This window comes from Carassius auratus, unplaced genomic scaffold, assembly GCF_003368295.1.
Source record: "Carassius auratus strain Wakin unplaced genomic scaffold, ASM336829v1 scaf_tig00216865, whole genome shotgun sequence".
Lineage (NCBI taxonomy): Eukaryota > Metazoa > Chordata > Actinopteri > Cypriniformes > Cyprinidae > Carassius > Carassius auratus.
This window is the reverse complement of record NW_020528776.1, coordinates 735,021-755,535: the sequence shown is the minus strand read 5'-3', so window position 1 is coordinate 755,535 and position 20,515 is coordinate 735,021. Positions and strand designations below refer to the sequence as shown.

The window sequence follows — 20,515 nt, the reverse complement described above, 5'->3', positions numbered from 1 at the left end:
GTATATGGGGAACAAGTTTCTTTCAAACATGAAAGGCCACGTGGGCCAGGTAAAATGGCTTTCAGTATGGCTGAAATAACATGCTAACGTTTATTGTTATAATTAAGACCCCATCAATTAAATTGTTGACTATTTTACCTTTAAGGCTTAATATTTGTAAAAATTAAGGCATTTTAAGGATTTAAAAAACGCAAAAATAATTCATAAAGTTTAATAATCATTGAAAAATTATTCACTGACTATATATAAATCACAAAAAAATGTCATTTTTTAAAACACAGACTTATAATACTCTCTATCTGAGACACGTCTCCCGTTTCTTCTTTTCTGAGTAGCCCCCAGCTCTTTAATTTGTAAACTGGTAGGTGCAGTCACTGGCTCCACTGGTTTGTCTGGTAAGACCCTAGACCCTGCTGCATCTACCTTGTCACCTGTCTGGAGAAAAAAATACATTTGGAAAAAATACATATTTAAACATTATATTTAAATATACAATGTAAAAAATAGGAATGCAACAAATTCTGAAAAGTTTCTTATTATTAGCTCACTACCTCTGTAGCTCAAAACTAACCAATTCTGACTGACTGACTGATTCTTACCTTTGCTCTCTCTGTTGTTCTCTGTCTTAGTATTACTGGACTGCTTGTTTTTCCCTCTCTCTCTAAAAGTCTGATTTTACATTGCTCCTTCCCTCTTCTGCCTCAATTTCTCTCCCATTCACTGATGATGCTTTTTTTCATTTTATTTTCTTTGCCTGGTGCTCTCTTTCTCGTTCTCCTGCTGTTGTTTTTAGCATTTATTTTTCCCCTCCTGGATATGTCAGGTTCATTACAAAAATAGACATATATACATATATACATATATATATATATATACATATATATATATATATATATATATATATATATATATATATATATATATATGTGTGTGTGTGTGTATATGTATATATGTATATGTATGTATGTGTGTGTATATAACGTTAGCATACCATTGAGCACGTTAGCTGCAGTCTACAATCATTCTTAAATCGTTTTAGGTAACGTTAACTGCTTTAACGATCTTTCACATGTTCACATAACGATCATAACTTACTGTAACAGCACCATTTTCAGTAGGATAGTTTCATTTGTTTTTTCTGTATTTTTAATAGTCTTAATAGCAGCAACTATAAAGCTAGCGCTGCTGGCTATGTGTCTAACTATGAAAACAATCTTCTCAGGAAGACCTAAAACAAAAAAAACAAAAAAAGAGTGAACTTGCCTTGAATTCGGGCTGCTGTCCTTGACAAGATAATAGCGTTACTCAGGGGGTGGAGAAATAACTTCTGATTTTGATCACATGTGCATTGAAAAAAAAAAAAAAAGTTTACTAACAGACAGATTCTGAATACATAAAAAAGAAGAGTTTAGATGTAGTCTTTACTCAGTAAAGTAGGCTTGTTCAACAACCACTCGTCTCCACAGGAACATAATTTCAGTGCAAGACAGTTAAGCCTCAATTTGCTTTATTTAATACATAGAATCATGCGTTTGTGAACATTGTCATTAATTTAATAATAATTTAACAATCGCACCAATGGCCAACACAACAAACATAACCCTTGAATAATAAAAAAATCTCCCAAACTAAAAAAGAAGAAAAAATATTTTTAGGCCCAATCCCAATTCTACCCCTTAGCCCTTCCCCTTTCCCCCACCCCTCCGTTTCGCGCATTCACGTGAAGGGGTAGGGGTGTCTCGATTTTCTTTTGGTTGGAGGGGTAGGGGTAAGGGGAAGGGCCAGATAGCCCTTAAAACGAAGATTTTTCGGGACCACACTTCATACGAAGGGGTATGAATTATCTTGGCAACATGGCTGCTACAGCGAACAATAAGACACATAAATGTAAGCTTTTTTGGCACAAATAAATATTTTAACGACAAGTAATCATTTGTTTTATGTTACATTCAATTGTGAGTTCATATTAATGGTCATATTACGCAAAGAAATGTTTGCAAAAAATCGCTAATATTTGCTAACGTCATATTACAGACTGCATGATAGTGGCACAGCATATGTCTGATCAGGGCGATAACTGCTGTAAACTAATCCCCCCAATAATTAGAAATCGCTAAAACATTTTCTCAAATATTGCCTATTCAATAGAGAGAGAGAGAGAGAGAGATCTATTTAGAGTTAGTTTACTTAAAAACAGCAACTGTATCCTCTCGTCACTGGAAAATATAATGTAGCGATTCAGTATTTAAACTGTATTTAATAAAAGTTGTGGGGCAGCACAGAGAATTTTGACAAGTGTGTCAGTAAGCAGCTCATTAATACAGAATGATAATTAAAGGCTCTAATGCACAACAGCACACCAGTATATGTGTGTATTGTAAGAGCTAGATGACGAATGATGATGACGTGTGATGTCATGGTAGTGGTGTCCCAATCCTTAGGGGAATATCTTCTCCCCTACCCCTTGACACTCTGTTTTAAGGGACAAGGGGAAGGGGTAGGCGGAGGGGTAGGGGAAGGGGTATAAAATAGAATTGCGATTGGGCCTTAGTGTCTTGGTCATGCAAATGGTCTTGGTCTTAGATTAAACAGTTATTCCACAAGGTGGCAACATCGGCCCTGGCTGCTGTTTCATAGTAGAAAATAAAACTAAAGAGATGGAACAACAACAACAAAATAATAGTGGAGACTGCAAAGTGCATGTCTATACCAATAAACTGAACTCTTCTTCTGTTTCTCGTTCCACTAATAACAGATGTTTCTACATTCACTCCTTTTCATGTTGATTATAAAAGGAAACACAGAGTCAATCAGACATTTTAAAGAAAGAAGATCTGGACATCAAGTCTGAACTTAAAAGTAAAGTTCACATTGATCTTTTGAGGCATTTAATGATTTTCAACTTGACCATTTATTGTCTTGTGTCTTACTCCCAAGGCCACTGATGTTATGGATGAAGTGTTTTTTTTTTTTTTTTTTTTGCATTCATCCCAAACAGGCACTGATGGGTGGAGTTAATGTAAATCACCTTTGCAAACATGACGGAATATTTGAACTTCTTTTCAATCATTTTTAGAGCTGCTTTACTGCAGAATTGAATATTATTTTCCTGTTTATCACTGTACAGCTGGACATTTGGAATTCTATAAATAGAGCAGATGGTGGATAAAGATGTAGCTTTCTAAAGCGCAAGTGTACGCTAGTGTATAAATGAAGAAACACTTGTTACATTAAAATATTAAATGGAAAGAACTGCAGTATGTTCAGTACCAGTGTTACGGAGTACAAGGCTCTTGCCCTGTCTCTCTCTGATTATCCCATCAGCATCAGGTGGTCCTCCAATCACTTGACTTAAAGCAGTATGTTCAACAAAAATTAACTGTTCCCTTTCATCTTTCTCCATCTCTGATCTTGTCGCATCTTCTTTTGTGACATCAGTACCTGGAAACACACATACTGTCAGGTTAAGAGCCTGTTCTTCTTCTGTATTCTATGTGAAGATACAATGCTGTAAAAAAGGCATCATAAAATACATGGTATGTGTTTTTGTTTTGTTTTGTTTCATTCATTGTTTTTTTTTTTTATATATATATATATTTAATGTTCTAATGTTATCAGTTAACAGTTGTCATGTGTGGAAATTAGCATCCCCAAGCTATTCACATCAGATATGTGTTTGATTCACCTGTTTTTTTTATTAGCATTAGCATGCCGATCTTGAATAAACAACCTATGTTTTTTATGTTCATGCTCAAAGGTTTGTCTATGTGAGACATCACTAGCAATTCCAGATGTTTTACTCACACATTTAAATAAATGGTCCGGAATAATGTATCATAGTAAAAGTATAATTTAAGTACACTAATGTTACAGCTATAACTAACCTTTTTTTCTATGGTAATTGAGTAATCATTTTTTTTTTTTTTGTTCTTTTTTGATAATTTTCAGACAAATTAATCAAACAATAGATTTCAAAATGACCTAAAAATAATAGCAATATGGCAATAATAATGGTAATGTCCAAATCAAATAATCATATGGTTTTATCGAACAAAATAGGACAAATACATAATGTAATAAAACAATATAATCATAACTAATGTAACATTATGTATTATATCAAATGCCTGCAAAGGGCTGTAATGATCTGACTACTGTTTTTACACTTTACACAGCACGGTCTAATTCTTGTTTAACTTCTCTTATTTAACTCATTTTGCTGTATCAGTTGTAATACTTACGTGTTTCCTGTTCAGAGGTCTCCCCTTTCTTTGTCAGAGCTGCACACAGAAACACAGAATTAGTGAGTGATCAGATGAACAAAAACATTGAGAAGATGCTGTATGACTCTTAATGTGCTTCTAATCATCACTTCATCATCTGCATGACTTAACAACAGACATCCACAGCACTTATTGGTTGATGTTAATTTATATACATTTTAACATCAGTTGATGCATCACATCCATGACATTTTTATATTAGGGCTACAATAACTCTATACTTTAGCATTTTTCTCTCGTTGTATCAGATGCAATACTTACACATTTGCTTCAGTCGTTCAGAGATCTGGGCTTCATGTGACAGCAGCACATAGAAACAGAAACAAGAAGATATGAGTGAATGAACAGTTCCATTTCTCTGACCTTATTATTATTATAATTTTTTTACAGAAACAGTAAATGCCTAAGCATTTTCATATATACTGTACATGGACAGCTATACTGTAAATTGTAGCACAAAAGCTAATTTGTCTCTGTATATCAGTTTTAATACTTACACAATTTTTTTTCACAGTCCTTCGCTTGATGTCACAGCAGCAGATAGAAACAGAAATGAGGAGATTTGAAGTGAATGAACAGAGAAACATGACAGAAACACTATTAAAGGACTAGTTCACCCAAAAATGAAAATGATACCGCTTTACAGATGCTTATAGGTCATTAAAACCAATTATTTAACATCTTTAAAACTTGTAAATATCCCTCCCTTTCTGTAAGTGTATCTGTTTAACACTCTTGCTATTCTAGAGTAACCTCTTCATTGCTTAAACACTAACAAATGTATGTAATTAATATACCATGTAAATACAATCTACTGCTATAAGCATGTATCTGTCTGTGTGTGTCGAGGGCTGCATGAATGGAATGTACAGACATTCCGTTTATTGCAAACAGCAAACATAATGGGCCTCTTCCTTTAACGTTATATTAAATTGTGACCTCCAGTCTGCTTGCAGGAAGCCAAGAAAAGATAAAGAACGACAAAATGTAGGAACACGCCTTGAAGGAAATCCTGTGTAAAAGTACAAAGTCTATCCCCCCAGACTTGAAGAGTGATTCTTTATAGAAATGGCAGGAGCCACCAAACCTCCTGAACACTTGTGACACAGAACTGAAGAATGTGTATCATTTTGGGGATTCATTGTTAGAGGAGCACAAAGATAAAATGAGTAGGCTAGCAGCAGATGAAGAGAAGAAGAACCTTGGTATGATGTTGGATTGAACTTGGACTCAACAGGTTCCTTATGAAGACCACGGTCATCAATCAAAATGCAATTCAACTCATTCTAGCATCTACTCAGTCAAAAGAAACAAAGCTGTGGCTGAAGCAATTGCAGTGTGGAAAGTTTTAGCTGAAAAAACAGCAACAGTGGCAAAAAGGAAAATGGAACTAATTGTAATCACCGAGACGTCAACAATGAACGTTCACTTTGACGCATGCGTCCTGTTTTAACAGCTTGTTTGTGTCTCTGTAGACATAAAAAAAGATCCCAAAATCAGGAACAAGTAAATGGTAAATTTTCAATGACATCCTGGATTGCATCGAAGGATTATGCTTCTTCTGTCCATTTTGATTCGTAAATGAGCCAGTGTTATGGAGAGCTTGTAAGAAACTCCGTTGAAAGATGAAGCAGCAGCTGCATCACAAGCCGTGAGTTAACAATTTAATCAATTTTTTGTGGAAATTGTGGTTTTGTAACACTTATGCAATAGTGAGGGACACATTTTCCAATGCAATGACATTAACCAATCCTAACAGTGACCAGTATATTAATGTCATGCAGCTCAATACTCAATACCATGCTAAATCAAACAAAAGTAAAAAAAAAAACGATATTGTATATTTATTTGCTATTGTAGCACAATAAATCTCATTTTCTCCTGCTGCTTCAGCTGTAGTACTTACACATTTGCTTTAGTTGTTCAGATATATCCACTTCACGTCACAGTAGCATATAGACAAAGAGAAATGAGGATATAAATAAGGTTATCAGATGAACATGACAGAAACTACTGGACCATCAAACATTTCATGTATGATTGCACTAAATCAAACACAAGCAGAATTAATAGTAAAATATAATGAAATACAGTCTTGTTCAAAATAATAGCAGTACAATGTGACTAACCAGAATAATCAAGGTTTTTCGTATATTTTTTTATTGCTACGTGGCAAACAAGTTACCAGTAGGTTCAGTAGATTCTCAGAAAACAAATGAGACCCAGCATTCATGATATGCACGCTCTTAAGGCTGTGCAATTGGGCATTTAGTTGAATTAGTTGAAAGGGGTGTGTTCAAAAAAATAGCAGTGTGGCATTCAATCACTGAGGTCATCAATTTTGTGAAGAAACAGGTGTGAATCAGGTGGCCCCTATTTAAGGATGAAGCCAACACTTGTTGAACATGCATTTGAAAGCTGAGGAAAATGGGTCGTTCAAGACATTGTTCAGAAGAACAGCGTACTTTGATTAAAAAGTTGATTAGAGAGGGGAAAACCTATAAAGAGGTGCAAAAAATGATAGGCTGTTCAGCTAAAATGATCTCCAATGCCTTAAAATGGAGAGCAAAACCAGAGAGACGTGGAAGAAAACGGAAGACAACCATCAAAATGGATAGAAGAATAACCAGAATGGCAAAGGCTCAGCCAATGATCACCTCCAGGATGATCAAAGACAGTCTGGAGTTACCTGTAAGTACTGTGACAGTTAGAAGACGTCTGTGTGAAGCTAATCTATTTTCACGAATCCCCCGCAAAGTCCCTCTGTTAAAAAAAAGGCATGTGCAGAAGAGGTTACAATTTGCCAAAGAACACATCAACTGGCCTAAAGAGAAATGGAGGAACATTTTGTGGACTGATGAGAGTAAAATTGTTCTTTTTGGGTCCAAGGGCCACAGGCAGTTTGTGAGACGACCCCCAAACTCTGAATTCAAGCCACAGTACACAGTGAAGACAGTGAAGCATGGAGGTGCAAGCATCATGATATGGGCATGTTTCTCCTACTATGGTGTTGGGCCTATTTATCGCATACCAGGGATCATGGATCAGTTTGCATATGTTAAAATACTTGAAGAGGTCATGTTGCCCTATGCTGAAGAGGACATGCCCTTGAAATGGTTGTTTCAACAAGACAATGACCCAAAACACACTAGTAAACGGGCAAAGTCTTGGTTCCAAACCAACAAAATTAATGTTATGGAGTGGCCAGCCCAATCTCCAGACCTTAATCCAATTGAGAACTTGTGGGGTGATATCAAAAATGCTGTTTCTGAAGCAAAACCAAGAAATGTGAATGAATTGTGGAATGTTGTTAAAGAATCATGGAGTGGAATAACAGCTGAGAGGTGCCACAAGTTGGTTGACTCCATGCCACACAGATGTCAAGCAGTTTTAAAAAACTGTGGTCATACAACTAAATATTAGTTTAGTGATTCAAAGGATTGCTAAATCCCAGAAAAAAAAATGTTTGTACAAAATAGTTTTGAGTTTGTACAGTCAAAGGTAGACACTGCTATTTTTTTGAACACACCCCTTTCAACTAATTGCCCAATTGCACAGCCTTAAGAGCGTGCATATCATGAATGCTGGGTCTTGTTTGTTTTCTGACAATCTACTGAACCTACTGGTAACTTGTTTGCCACGTAGCAATAAAAAATATACTAAAAACCTTGATTATTCTGGTTAGTCACATTGTACTGCTATTATTTTGAACAAGACTGTATTATCTATTTAAACTGTAGCACAATAAAGTTTATTTTTCTGTCTGTATGAGCTGTAAAACTTACACATTTCCTTTAGATTTTCAGAGATCTTCACTTTATGTCACAGCATCACATAGGAACAGAAATGAGGAAATTATAAGTGAAAGAACAGATAAACATGCTTCTTATAACCACTTCATCATCTGTTTGATTTTATATTTATGATCACTAACAATTACAGCATGGTTTCTCAACTCTGTTCCTCGAAACCTACTCTCCTGCTCAAACCCTGATCAAACTTACATGCCTGTAGCTTTCTAGTAATCCTGAAGACCTTGATCAGATTGTTCAGGTGTGTTGTATTAGATTAGATCAATACTGATAGATTGAAGGACAGAGTTCAGAAAATCAGAATTACAGTAAAGGTGTATGTGTAAACATAAGTTGAGGCCATCATTAATGTAAATGAATGTGAACAGTACTTCCACAGCATTTACCATGTCATGTAAACTTATATTTAGAACATTTATAATATATAATTACTGATGATGAAAAATCATATTATACATTTAGACTACTGTGGCACAATAAAGCTTATTTTTCTCTGGTTATATCAGCTGTAATACTTACATGTTTGATGGTGTCCAGATATCTCAGCTTCATGTGTCACAGCAGTACATAGAAACAAATGAACATGAAGATAATGTGATCCTTTGGTACTTCAATAATCACTTAATCATGTAAATAACTGTATTAATAAAACAGTATGTCACATCTTAACTTATAGTAATGTTGTATGTTAACCGGCTAGTTTCTTATTGAACTATGACTAAAAATAAAAAAATAATAATAACATATTAAAAATAAACTGCACTTTAAATATCAGATACACTTAATAAAAAAAAATAAAAAAAATAATAATAATAATTGGAATGTTGAAAAAAAAAGTGCAATGGTAGACATAGTTTTGGGGGTATCGCATTGCAGTAACAATTTTTTACATTATTGATTAGTTTTTTTTAAATGTAACTTGTGAAGTAATGCATTCAGAGTTATTTTACCAATTTTATCCGCATTAAGAACAAATGCCAATGTGGAAGATTCGATCCCGAAGGGCTCTCTCCCGAAGGGAGCCTTCGCCAGCATTCTGCTGAGGAAGAAAGGCAATTGCAAGTGTGGGGTATGCAGGTGGATCTGTTAAAGGGAATGGAGACAGTTGAGTCCCTATCTCCTTCCTCATCTGCCAGATCCAGCGCCCAGCGCGGAAGTACGCTCTGCAGTTTCTTCCCCCCAGGGAGAGGGATTGACACTTTCTGTTTCGGTCCCGAGCATGATCTGGTTATGGAACAAATATTAAATACCCTATTAAGGACGGAGGCCATCAAGATGGTCCCTCCACAAGACAGGCAATCCAGATTTTAAACCCGGTATTTCATAGTTCCAAAGAAGGATGGGGAGTTGTGTCCAATCATAGATCTGTGTCAGTTAAATCAATCAGTTATGAAGCTGAAGTTCAAAATGCTCAGCATCAAACATTTTGTATCTCAAATCAGGTCAGAGGACTGGTTTGTCATGATAGATCTCAACAACGCATACTTCCATGTCAAATTCTTCCACAACACAGGAAGTTTCTGAGGCACGCTTTTGGGGGTGAAGCATACCAATAGAGTATTTCCGTTCGGCCTTGCACAATCACCCCACACGTTTATGAAGTGTGTAGATGTGACTCTGGTTCCGCTGCGACTGCAGGGCATCCTCATACTAAATTATATAGATAATTGGTTGATTTGAGCTTAATCAGAACATCAGAGCGACCTACATGGGGGAGCTGGGTTTGAGACTGAACAGCAAGAAAAGTGTTGTGACACAAAATAAAGGAATAAGGTCAATTTCAGATGTTGAAATCAATTCAAACATTTCTAATAATGCAGTGATAATTGTTTTGTTTTGTTAAGGTTATTTACATGTGTCTATATTATTTGTTTTGTGGATGGGAAAAGGGGATATATTGAGTTGGAATATGAGGGACTTTTATTCTAAAAGGACCAGCTGAAGGAAGAAAGGGGGTGGCCATTTTGAGTTTTTTAAGGGGTGATGGCACATGGAGTTATAGAGGAGCTTGGAGAGGCGGGCAAACAAACATGCTGGAAAGTGGCTTGCTCTGACGAGGGCCAGCGCCAATGGTTGTAAGATATATCGGGACAGTGTTTGGAGGAATACTTGGATTGAGGAATTGAGGCCTAAATCTCAATGAACAAGGATGTTTTCTCGGAATGGGGTCGTTTGTGGATCATTTTTCCCTTTTCCTGGAACCTTGTAGGTGGGGTCTAGAGATCCTTAAGAAGAGAACGTGGGTGAGACTGAACCAGTTTTTTTTGTTCCTTTTCGTGGGGATTATAATATCATTTTTGGACTATTGCTTTGTTGTGAACTCTGATTGATGGAATTTGGATATCTGCACCTTGATAAGACTCTGGGACAGATATGCCTTTTTGGATTCAAATCAATCAGGTAGCTCTCATTGTAGTGCTTAGTGGGCTGTACGGTTTAACAATGTTTCTGGAAGAATATATGTTGAGTAATACATGCTTTGATCATCAGAAGTATTATGGTTTGCACATCATTTATTGAATTGATTGTGATTAAACTGTTTATATTCAGATTACCCCAAAAAATAATTATTTGTTAACAATTGGACTTAAAGTAAGACAGGTTTAATTTGTTACAGTGTACTTTCTCCATTACAGATGACCACTTATCTAGGCGTAGTGTGGAATTTGACCACGATGCAGGCACGTCTGTCCCTTGCTCGTATAGAGTCGATCAGTCAAGAGAGTCAGAGAAGGCCAGTCACTCACTGTCAAACAGTTTCAAAGATCGTTGGGTCTGATGGTAGCTGCGTCCAACGTGATACATTTTGGCCTGCTGTACATGAGATCCCTACAGTGGTGGCTCAAGACCAAGACATTTTCCCAGAGGGGGAAATCACTTTGAAATATCAAGGTCACGCATTGATGCCTCTGTGCCTTAGACATGTGAATCAGGGCCCGGTGCTGGGAGCTCCATGTCGCCATGTAATGCTAGTGACGGACATGTCCCTCACCGGCTGGAGTGCGGTAATGAGTGGCCACCCTGCCAATGGTCTGTGGAGTGGTCGCCATCTGACATGGCATATCAATTGCCTAGAGATGCTAGCTGTGTATTGAGCATTAAAATATTTCCTTGCAGACCTGAGAAGTCACCATGTGTTGGTGTGCACCGAAAACATCAACCACCAAGGAGGTCTGCATTCCTGATCCCTGTACAAGCTGGCGCACTAGATCCTTGTGTGGTCCCAGGACAAACTCCTCTCACTCAGAACAGTACATATTTCTAGCAATCTCAATGTAGGAGCAGACAAACTGTCCAGACAGGGGCAGAGGCCCGGGGAATAGAAGCTTAAGCCAGAGGTGGTAAAGCAGATATGGAGAGTTTTGGCAAAGCTCAGGTGGACCTCTTTGTGACTCAAGAGACATCGCAATGTCCCCTCTGGTTCTTTCTAGTTCATCCAGCTCCTCTGGGACTGGAAGCTATGGTACAGATGGGCCGAGGCTTCATCTGTACGATTTCCCCCGATCGCTCTGATCCCGGGAGTTCTAGCGAGAAAATGCTGGAACGGGGTCTGTCTTCTATTATTATTCCCGTTATGGCCAGGCCGAGTATGGTTCTCAGATCTGATCTCACTCCTCGACGGCTCTCCATGGGAGATTCCGATCAGGAAAGATCTACTTTCACAGGTGCAGGGCATGATAATTCAACATCGACCAGAGTTATGAAAACTGTGGGTGTGGCCCCGGAGAGAGTCATAGCATCCAGTCTCTCAACCGAGGTGGTTGAGACCATCCTCCAATCCAGAGCTCCCTCAATGAGGAAACTGTACACCCAGAGGTGGAAACTCTTCACCTCATGGTGCAGAGATCACCAGCTTGACCCTGTTAACTGCCCAGTCTTTACAGTTCTGGAGTTTCTGCAAGCCAGGTTATCTACACGGTTAACACACTCCACCTTAAAAGTTTATGTGGTGGCCATTGTGGCCAAGCATGTCCCCTTAGGTGGCCAGATAGTGGGTAGACACCCCCTAGTGACACATTTCCTCCACGGTGCCCTGTGGTCTCCAGTGCGCTCCCATGTTCCCCCCTGGGACTTGGTTGTGGTATTCGAGGCTATCTGTAAAGCACCATTCGAGCCGATTCAAGATATATCAGATTGACATTTGACCCTTAAGACTGCCTTCCTGCTGGTTATTACTTCTCTAAAGAGAGATGGAGAAGTCAAGGCTTATTCTACACAGGGTATGGCGGCCTCTAAGGCCTTTCGTAGCAGGTGTGTCCATGCTGGACATCTGCAATGCTGCGAGGTGGTCCACACCCACTCCTTTGTTAGATTTTATGATCTAGATATGCGAGCCACTCCCGTCTCTTCTGTTCTATTGCCTTAGCTGTGCCCTTCGGATACACAAAAGGCAGGGATTTGGAAGTCTGGCAGCGTAGGCACCTCGTTTTCCATAGCGTTTCGACGCAGCTGGAGTTCCTGAAGAGGAACGTCTCAAGGTTACGCATGTAACCATGATTCCTCAAGGGAACGAGATGCTGCCTCTCGATGCCATACTCCTGGCATCCCTGCCAGTGCTTGCTTCTCTACTTGAAGCTGATGCCAGCTGTGCGGCAAGTGCTTTTATAACTTCCTGTTCATTATGTCACCCCGCCTGTGATGTCATGCCCTTCCATTGGACAGATTGCACATGATATTATGAGTCGCACGCAAAAGGCAATCCCCATAGGGTTTCAACACAGCATCTCATTCCCTTGAGGAACAATGGTTACATGCATAACCTTGAGACTTTTTGTGTTTTCTACGCAATGAGAGAATTAAATTAACTGCCAATGAAAAAAAAAAAAAGCACACGCAACTAGAAAACTAGAAAGCACTTTTACATTTGCCAAAATAGATATCTGTATATTAAAAAAAAGAAAATCAATGCAAAAATAATGTAACAGTAATTTTTCATAAAATGTATTAAAGTAATGTAATCAGTTACTTTTTTAGAGAGTAATGCAATATAGTAACATTACTTTTAAAAATAACTTTCACTGGACACTTCAAGCACTCATTCACAGCTTTAACTACATAGCAGAGGGGGAGGGGCTATTCAACTCTGATTACTAAAAACAAAATTAATATAAAAATAGTGTATAAGTACATAGTGTAAATTGTAGCACATGGCACTCCAGTCTGTTACTGTAGCAACATTTAACCACCCTAAACATAACATTGAACAAAGTAACGTGAATGGTCAGAGTAAAAATATAAATTTTCTCTTCTAAATGTAGTGACATTAATGTAAACAAAATATACTGTTACCAACTTTGTTGTCATTGTACATTTAAGAACTATTTTTGCACAATAAAACTCTTGTTGTATCAGTTTTAATACTTACACAATTCTTTTTCACAGTCCTCCGCTTCATGTAACCGCAGCAATAGAAACAGATTGTTAAAACTGTATTAACCAACTAAAATAAATGTCTTAATCATTGTTAGATAATGTTAGCAAATGCATTACCGAAAATTAACTATAAGGTCTTTATTGTTAATTGTCAATTATAATACTTATCACATAACAAGTAAATATTCATTTATATATTTTATACTTCAGTTAAGTGTCACATCTATGATGTTTTTTTATAAAATTCAACTTACTCATTTGCTTTAGTTGTGTGGAGATCTCGGCTTCACGTCACAGCAGCACATAGAAACAGAAATGAGGAGATCATAAGGGAATGAACAGATAAACATCGGAAACACTGAGAATAATGTGATTCGTCATATTCTTCTATTAATATTTTCATCATCTGCATGACTTTTTTATTAATAATCAGTCATTTTGCCTCTGAGCTACAATAATAGGTCTGTAAAAATATCTAAATACTTATTCAGATGCAGGTTTTGAAAATAAATAAATAAATAGGCTAAAAGTTTGAATCAAATAACATTGACTGAATAAAATTTAACTATAGCAAGTCTCCTGTCCTGTCTAATTCTTCCCGATTTTGTCAATTTTATCAAAAAATTCAAACTATTAATGTAATTCTGATGTTCTTTAATGTGTCAAGACAGACTGCAGTGAGACGCACAAGTGAACCGATCATCTCTGCCTCTTTACTACTAGTTATAGTACAAAATAAACATGCATTAACACCAGAAGTTATTTAAAAAAAAACTGATATGTATAACTCAATAATATGTAGTTCAGTTGTTTGTTCAGTTTTAGATGCAATACTTACACATTAGCTTTAGTTTTCCAGAGATCACCGCTTCATGTCACAGCAAAACAAAGAAATAGAAACAAAGATGGATAACAAATAAATGTATTTGTAAGTCACACACCAGATAAAACTCAAGATAACAGAGCAAAGGACTATGACTTTGTCAACTGCTGCTGAAATTATCTATTTCTGTAAGCTTCAATAGTACAACACAACAGACAGTGAAAATGATTAATGCTCAACGCCTAATAATACAAAAAGACAATCAAACACAGATCTAAATGTAGTTGTTGGAAATTCAGTAGTTTAAACAAATATTCAGAATTTAATTCAAAGATATCACTGTCATACAGCTCAATACTGGACAAGCACACAATTCATTAACTATTACACTAAATCAAATAGAAGGAGAACATTTATAATATAAAACTACTGACAATGAACTTTAGGTACTAATATGAACCTTTCATGTATCAGTATGGAAAGATTAGGTATAAAAATGTGCCTTCTGAAAAAGTATCGCCCCCGTAACAACTTCTTGTACCTTTTTTTTTTCTGAATGTACACATATTCACTTTTCTGGCTCTATCAACTGTAATACTTACATGTTTCATTTAGTGTTTCAGAGATTTTTGCTTCATGTCAAAGGAGCACATAGACAGAGAAATTAAGAGAATATATGTTAATGAACAGATCAAAAAGACAGAAACACTGAGATAAAACGAATCAAATTACTAAACATATGTCATTATTTAATCACCATCTTCTTCCAAACCTGTATGGCTAGATATCAAAGAGTAGGGGTGTAACTGTACGTGTATCGTGTACCATACAAGTCACAGGAAAATTCCAAATGGAAATGATCTTCCCCATCACCTTGGGAGTCATTCCAAACTAGTCTCCACTCCAAGGTGATAGGGATGATCACTTCCATTTGAAGTTTGCCCGTGAAACGTACTGTACACGATACATGATACACGTACCATTACATCCCTATTAAAGAGTCTTCATGCAGTTCTTTTCCATGCAGTGAAAGTAGACATTCAGAAAGATAAAAAATTATATTTGAGACACCAGAAATGTACAATAAATCTCCATATGACTTGTGAACTAGTTAAGTCGTACTACTATGAAAGCTAAATGTGCAGTTTGTGAAATTTAACATTTATATCTACTGTCAGGCAACATAGTTCATTTTTCTCTTTCTTGCTGTATCATCTGTAATACTTACACTTTTGATTATTTAGTTCAGTTTTCTTGCGGCGATTAAAAAAAACACCAACAGCTGCAGTTAGCAGCAGAAGACCAACAACACCAACAATAATCACTGCTACAACACCTCCAGACAGACCTGGTTCTGTAATGATAAACAGAGACAGTCATTAGTGTGAAGTGTGACTCTGATATATAACTAACACTATTATAGCCTATGTTTTGAGTTCTGAAAGTTAGTGTATAATGTATTTATACACTGAAGCTTTTCTATTTTAAAGGAAGGTTGAATTTTCTTGTGGTCTGATCCTTCAAAATCACAACATCTGAATTATTCACAGACAGCTGATAAACAATCATTACTTCAAAAGTCTTGAGTTACTCACCACTGACAGTAACAGTGAATCTCTTGTATAAGGTCTGTTTGTTGCTGTTGATCTTCACTTTATATTCTCCAGAGTCTGTGATTCTGGTGTTTGTGATGGTCAGAGATCCAGTCTGATCCAACTTCAGTCTGTCTCTGAATCTCTCATCAGTTTCATCATATAATGATGAGCTCTTGGCCTCTATATCATGTTTAGCTATGAGTTTTCCTTCATCCCCAAACCTCCACACTATCAGCTCATCTCCGGTTAGTTGAGGAACATCAGTCTGAAGAATGACAGGATCTCCCTCCTTCACTGACATGAGCTTCAATTCAGTTTCAGCCCCAGCAATAACAGATGGAGATGCTACAGGAGTCACAGACAGAAGATAAATATACTGAACAATGTTACTGGCACTAATATGAAGCTTTACAGTCGATTAGTTCATATTATGGTTACTACATAAGGAATTTGCAGATTAATAAAAGTCAAAGTAAAAATAGGGTCAGATTAAAAAGAAGAACAGTTACAGCTGGATTACTAATTGAGTTGGACATGAGGCATCTAATTTTATATGACAGAGGAACTTTTTTGTGTTCAAAATATAGAATTACAATCTCTTCTCTATACATCAAGCCCAGCAAACTCACTTTTAATGGTTTCAATAATGTTCCTGAAGGAATGAAACTCAAAATATATGTCTGTGTACTGTATCAATGTAAGCCCCTCTGTATAAAATTTCTTTCTAGCACTTTTCATCGTGCTGTTGTTCTGAATGTCAGTCACATGATCACCTGCAGCTCAATCGCACCTGTGATGATATTCAGAACAACAGCAGTTTGAATCCTTATAATTAAAGGGATAGTTCACCCAAAAATGAAAATTTGATGTTGATGCACTGACGCAGGGTTTAATTTAGATTTAGCTGTGCATGTTTTTTTTTTTATTCTCATAGATTTTGTTACCATTGCCATCTATTGATTGATTCATAATTTAATCACATACATCTTGGATGCACTGGGGGTAAGCAGATAAACATCTAATTTTAATTTATGGGTGAACTATCGCTTTTAGAGTAATGCATAAAAAGAAATTTTGAAAACATCTAATAATTAAAAAAATTAATAATAATAATAATAATAATAATAATAATAATAATATCCTCACCATAGACAGTAACCCTGAACATAATATATGAGGTTCCAGTGTTGTGGCTGACTTCTGCTTTATAAAGTCCAGAGTGACTGGTTCTGACGTTTGTGATGGTGAGAGATCCAGTCTGATCCAGCTGCAGTCTGCCTTTAAATACCTCATAATCTTCATATAAGATATTGTTTCCATCAATCTGAGCAATGGTGGAACCTTTCTCTCCAAACCTCCACAGTAGCAGGACCATTCCTTGTATTTTAGAAAGATCAGGGTTCAGAGTGACAGAATCTCCCTCCATCACTGACTTCACTTCTTCTGTTTCAACACCAAAAACTCCTGCAGAACAAACAGAAACAGTTTCTCAGAGATTGAACTCATACTACGCTGCTGGTAATGGGGTTGAAGATTTATTCATGATCAATTAGTCTTGTCTCATCTTGGTTCATCTTCCATTCTGCCTGAGACACCAAAAGCAACATGGGTCGAGTTAATCTATTCATACCAGAGGCGATTCTAGGTTGAATGGAGATCCGGGGCTTAGCCCAGAAAAATCCATGTATGTGACTTTTTATTTTAATAAATCAGACAGATTTACCTTGTTTAAAATATTCAAAAACAATAAAAACAAAAAACTAATTTAAAACATTTTATTTAAAGTTTATCCCTTTTATCCTGACACATATGCTGATGTTGTGTCTCTATCTCACTTTCTTTTTTTTCTTTTTTTTTTTGTCTCTGTCTCAGTTTTCTTTCCTTTTCCAATCAAGCCTGACTGGCTACACTCGTTCTGGTAGAACAGGGAAAAGAAGCAAACATTACGCAGTGCACTGACATACTCTTACTCTACAAAGATATCTGGTCAAAGGATTTATCTCTGTGTTTATGTACACTTAAAGCCAAGTATAATTATAAACGCAGGGCTCTATACACTTAAATTTTTTAAGGAGCACTTACACAGGACTTACAAATTGCATAAATAATCTTATGAGGCTAATGTATCAAATATAACATTTGTAATACAGAAATATGAAATTATGAAAAAAATTAGAATGGTACTTTGCCACTAGGTGGCGGCATGCCACTGCCTTAATGAGTGAGTCGGTCAGTTATTTAATAAATGGATTCGTTTGAAACGGATGATTCATTCAGAAAAAAAAGTAAGCTAAAAGTTACTCAAGCAAATTTATTCAGTAAACACCACTGTTTGTTGCTGCAGAGCACAACAACATGCTTTGTTAGGAAACATTTCCTTTGCGAAACATGTATTTTTTATTATCTTGTTTATTGAATTGTTGTGCTGAAAGAAGACTGTGCTAAGCAAACATTATAACCGCTCTCTCTCTCTCTGTGTGTGTGTGTGTCCCCTAAAGACTGTGCTGTGCAGATGTTCAAAATGTAACGTTAAATCAGACGCAATTAAAAACCGAAAAAGAAATATAATACTATGATTACAAGTTACAGATACCTGAAGCTGTTGTATCTTGGCGTTCAAGTGTTGGCTGGGGGTGTTTTACCTTTTTTATATATATAATTTTGAAATATCCATTTTAATTGTCAAATAAATAGATATAGTAAAATACAACACGCCGACAATCCGCCTGGCTCCAAAAGATCTCATTTCATTGGCTGGATCGTACAAACGCTCTTCGGTGGTTGGCCAGTTTCCATGTCAGTCAGAAGTACTAGACTCAGTGGGCGGGTTTCGTCGGGTGTGAATGACAACACTGTAGACGTGAGAGTCGAGAGATATTTACTTATTTATTTAAATTCTAATATAAATTACTTTATTGGTCATGAAAACTCATTCATGGCATGGTGGTAATAAAAACATTCGGGGCTTTATCGAAAACATTCGGGGCTCCAGCCCCCTTAGCCCACCCCTAACACCGCCCCATCATAACCTACACAACAATGTGGCAGTCACCACACCCGGTTGTGTGGTGTGTTTATATATATATATATATATATATATATATATATATATATATATATATATATATATATATATATATATATATCAATTTGTAAAACCACAGTTTAACTATCAATTCCGTGGTTAAACAGGCTAGTGTACCAAACCCGTTGTTAATTTGTGGTTCCCATATTTTAACTGTAGTATAACTATTTTTGTTTGTTTGTTTTATTTGTAATAAAAATCATGGTTAATTTAAGGCAGGGTTCACCAGAATTGACCTTTGAGGGCCGGAGTCCAGATCACATCTAGCCCCAACTTGCCTCTTCCTGTATAACGTTACCTAGTAAAAGCTTGATAAGATGGTTCAGGGGTGTTAAATTATGTTTGGAGCTAAACTCTGCAGGACACTCTGATGAAAGATTATCCTATTCTGACCCCCCGCCAAATTATTACCCCACTAGTATTGGTTGGTTTAGAAGTAGGTTTGGGGGAGGGGAATGAAACCGAAAGTAAAAAATAATAATAATAATTAACTTACCGTACATTATTAGCAAACTTAGAACGAGTTCGTACGTGCTCTTCATAATGTGTAAGATTCCAGCTGATTTCGAAGGATATAATTAATACTCGTTGTTTCAACTACATCCACGCGACAGCGCGAAAGGTTAACAAACGTCACTTAAAGGCCAGCAGAGAAATTCTATCGACTGGGTGTAATTAATGGACATTGTGGCTTACTGATTTAACAAAGCCAAAAAGCTACTACTTTCTGTTTCGAGCTGATAGTGATTGTCATGTTGTCACAACAAACCCCCAACTTCTACTCTAAACGATCCCAATCGCGTTTCCAGGGGGTTTCCGGCGGGGATCCTACAGGCAAAAAGCACTCCGGGGCTAAATATTAGGTTATTTGGTGTCGCTTCGTCCAGCGTAGTAGTCCCAGTTCCGCCTATCCCAGTGTCTTATTTTCCTGCTTTTAGAGGGGGGAGCTCGAAAAGCATTACCGCCACCTCCCGGTTATGTGTCATTATTCTCCACAGCAGACCCGTTCTAATTCCCAGGGATCACTTCTACGTTGTGGCAAATTCTGTTCAACTTTCCATTTTTACAAAATGCTACGGCGCCGTCTGCGTGCTCTCAACATTGCAACAACGTATAAATGTAAGACACGAAAGGGCTGTAGTTGTTGCCCTACATTCAGCACTCGTGAGACGACGTTTTTACTACATCTATGCATATTGCCTTTTCTGCGCGTTATACCAGACACGGGATTAATCTAATACTTTGTTTAAAATTACTTTCCATTAAAGATTTATTTATTTATTTAATTATTTTTTTACGTAAAATCTACTTGTGTAAACTTTCAATAGACTTTAAAGATCTTAAAATTTGGCAAATATGCTAGTTCAGTATATTGTGTAATGACACCATATATACAAGGTTTCCATGTCGAAATTGTACATCATGTTCTTCAACGTTAATATTGAGTTATTATAGTAATTATTATGCAAAATGTTTACTGTAGTGGCCGTTTGTCAACAAACAAAAAAAAAATAAATGTAACTTAAATCAAACCTTCAAATGAC

The 20,515-nt window shown here is 36.7% G+C and overlaps 1 protein-coding gene across 2 annotated transcripts; it reads right to left on the bottom strand.

Moving 5' to 3' along the window:
- Positions 1–224: 224 nt before the first annotated feature.
- LOC113099111 (uncharacterized) lies at positions 225–20,192 on the bottom strand. 2 transcript variants are annotated; one of them, XM_026264195.1, is made up of 17 exons: positions 19,468–20,192; positions 17,033–17,350; positions 15,887–16,231; positions 15,520–15,645; positions 14,894–14,923; positions 14,307–14,336; positions 13,723–13,752; positions 13,461–13,484; positions 8,615–8,641; positions 8,069–8,098; positions 6,190–6,219; positions 4,781–4,804; positions 4,545–4,574; positions 4,242–4,280; positions 3,271–3,441; positions 1,264–1,327; positions 225–435 (listed from the first exon to the last, which is right to left on the bottom strand). In XM_026264195.1, the coding sequence occupies exons 1-16, from the start codon at positions 19,511–19,513 to the stop codon at positions 1,302–1,304; spliced, it is 1,326 nt and encodes a 441-aa protein (XP_026119980.1). In that variant the 5' UTR covers positions 19,514–20,192; the 3' UTR covers positions 225–435; positions 1,264–1,301. The 2 variants fall into 2 exon arrangements, with proteins under 2 accessions (XP_026119980.1, XP_026119979.1); XM_026264194.1 differs by lacking the exons at positions 225–435; positions 1,264–1,327 and having other exon boundaries at positions 2,920–3,441; positions 19,468–20,190.
- Positions 20,193–20,515: the final 323 nt, after the last annotated feature.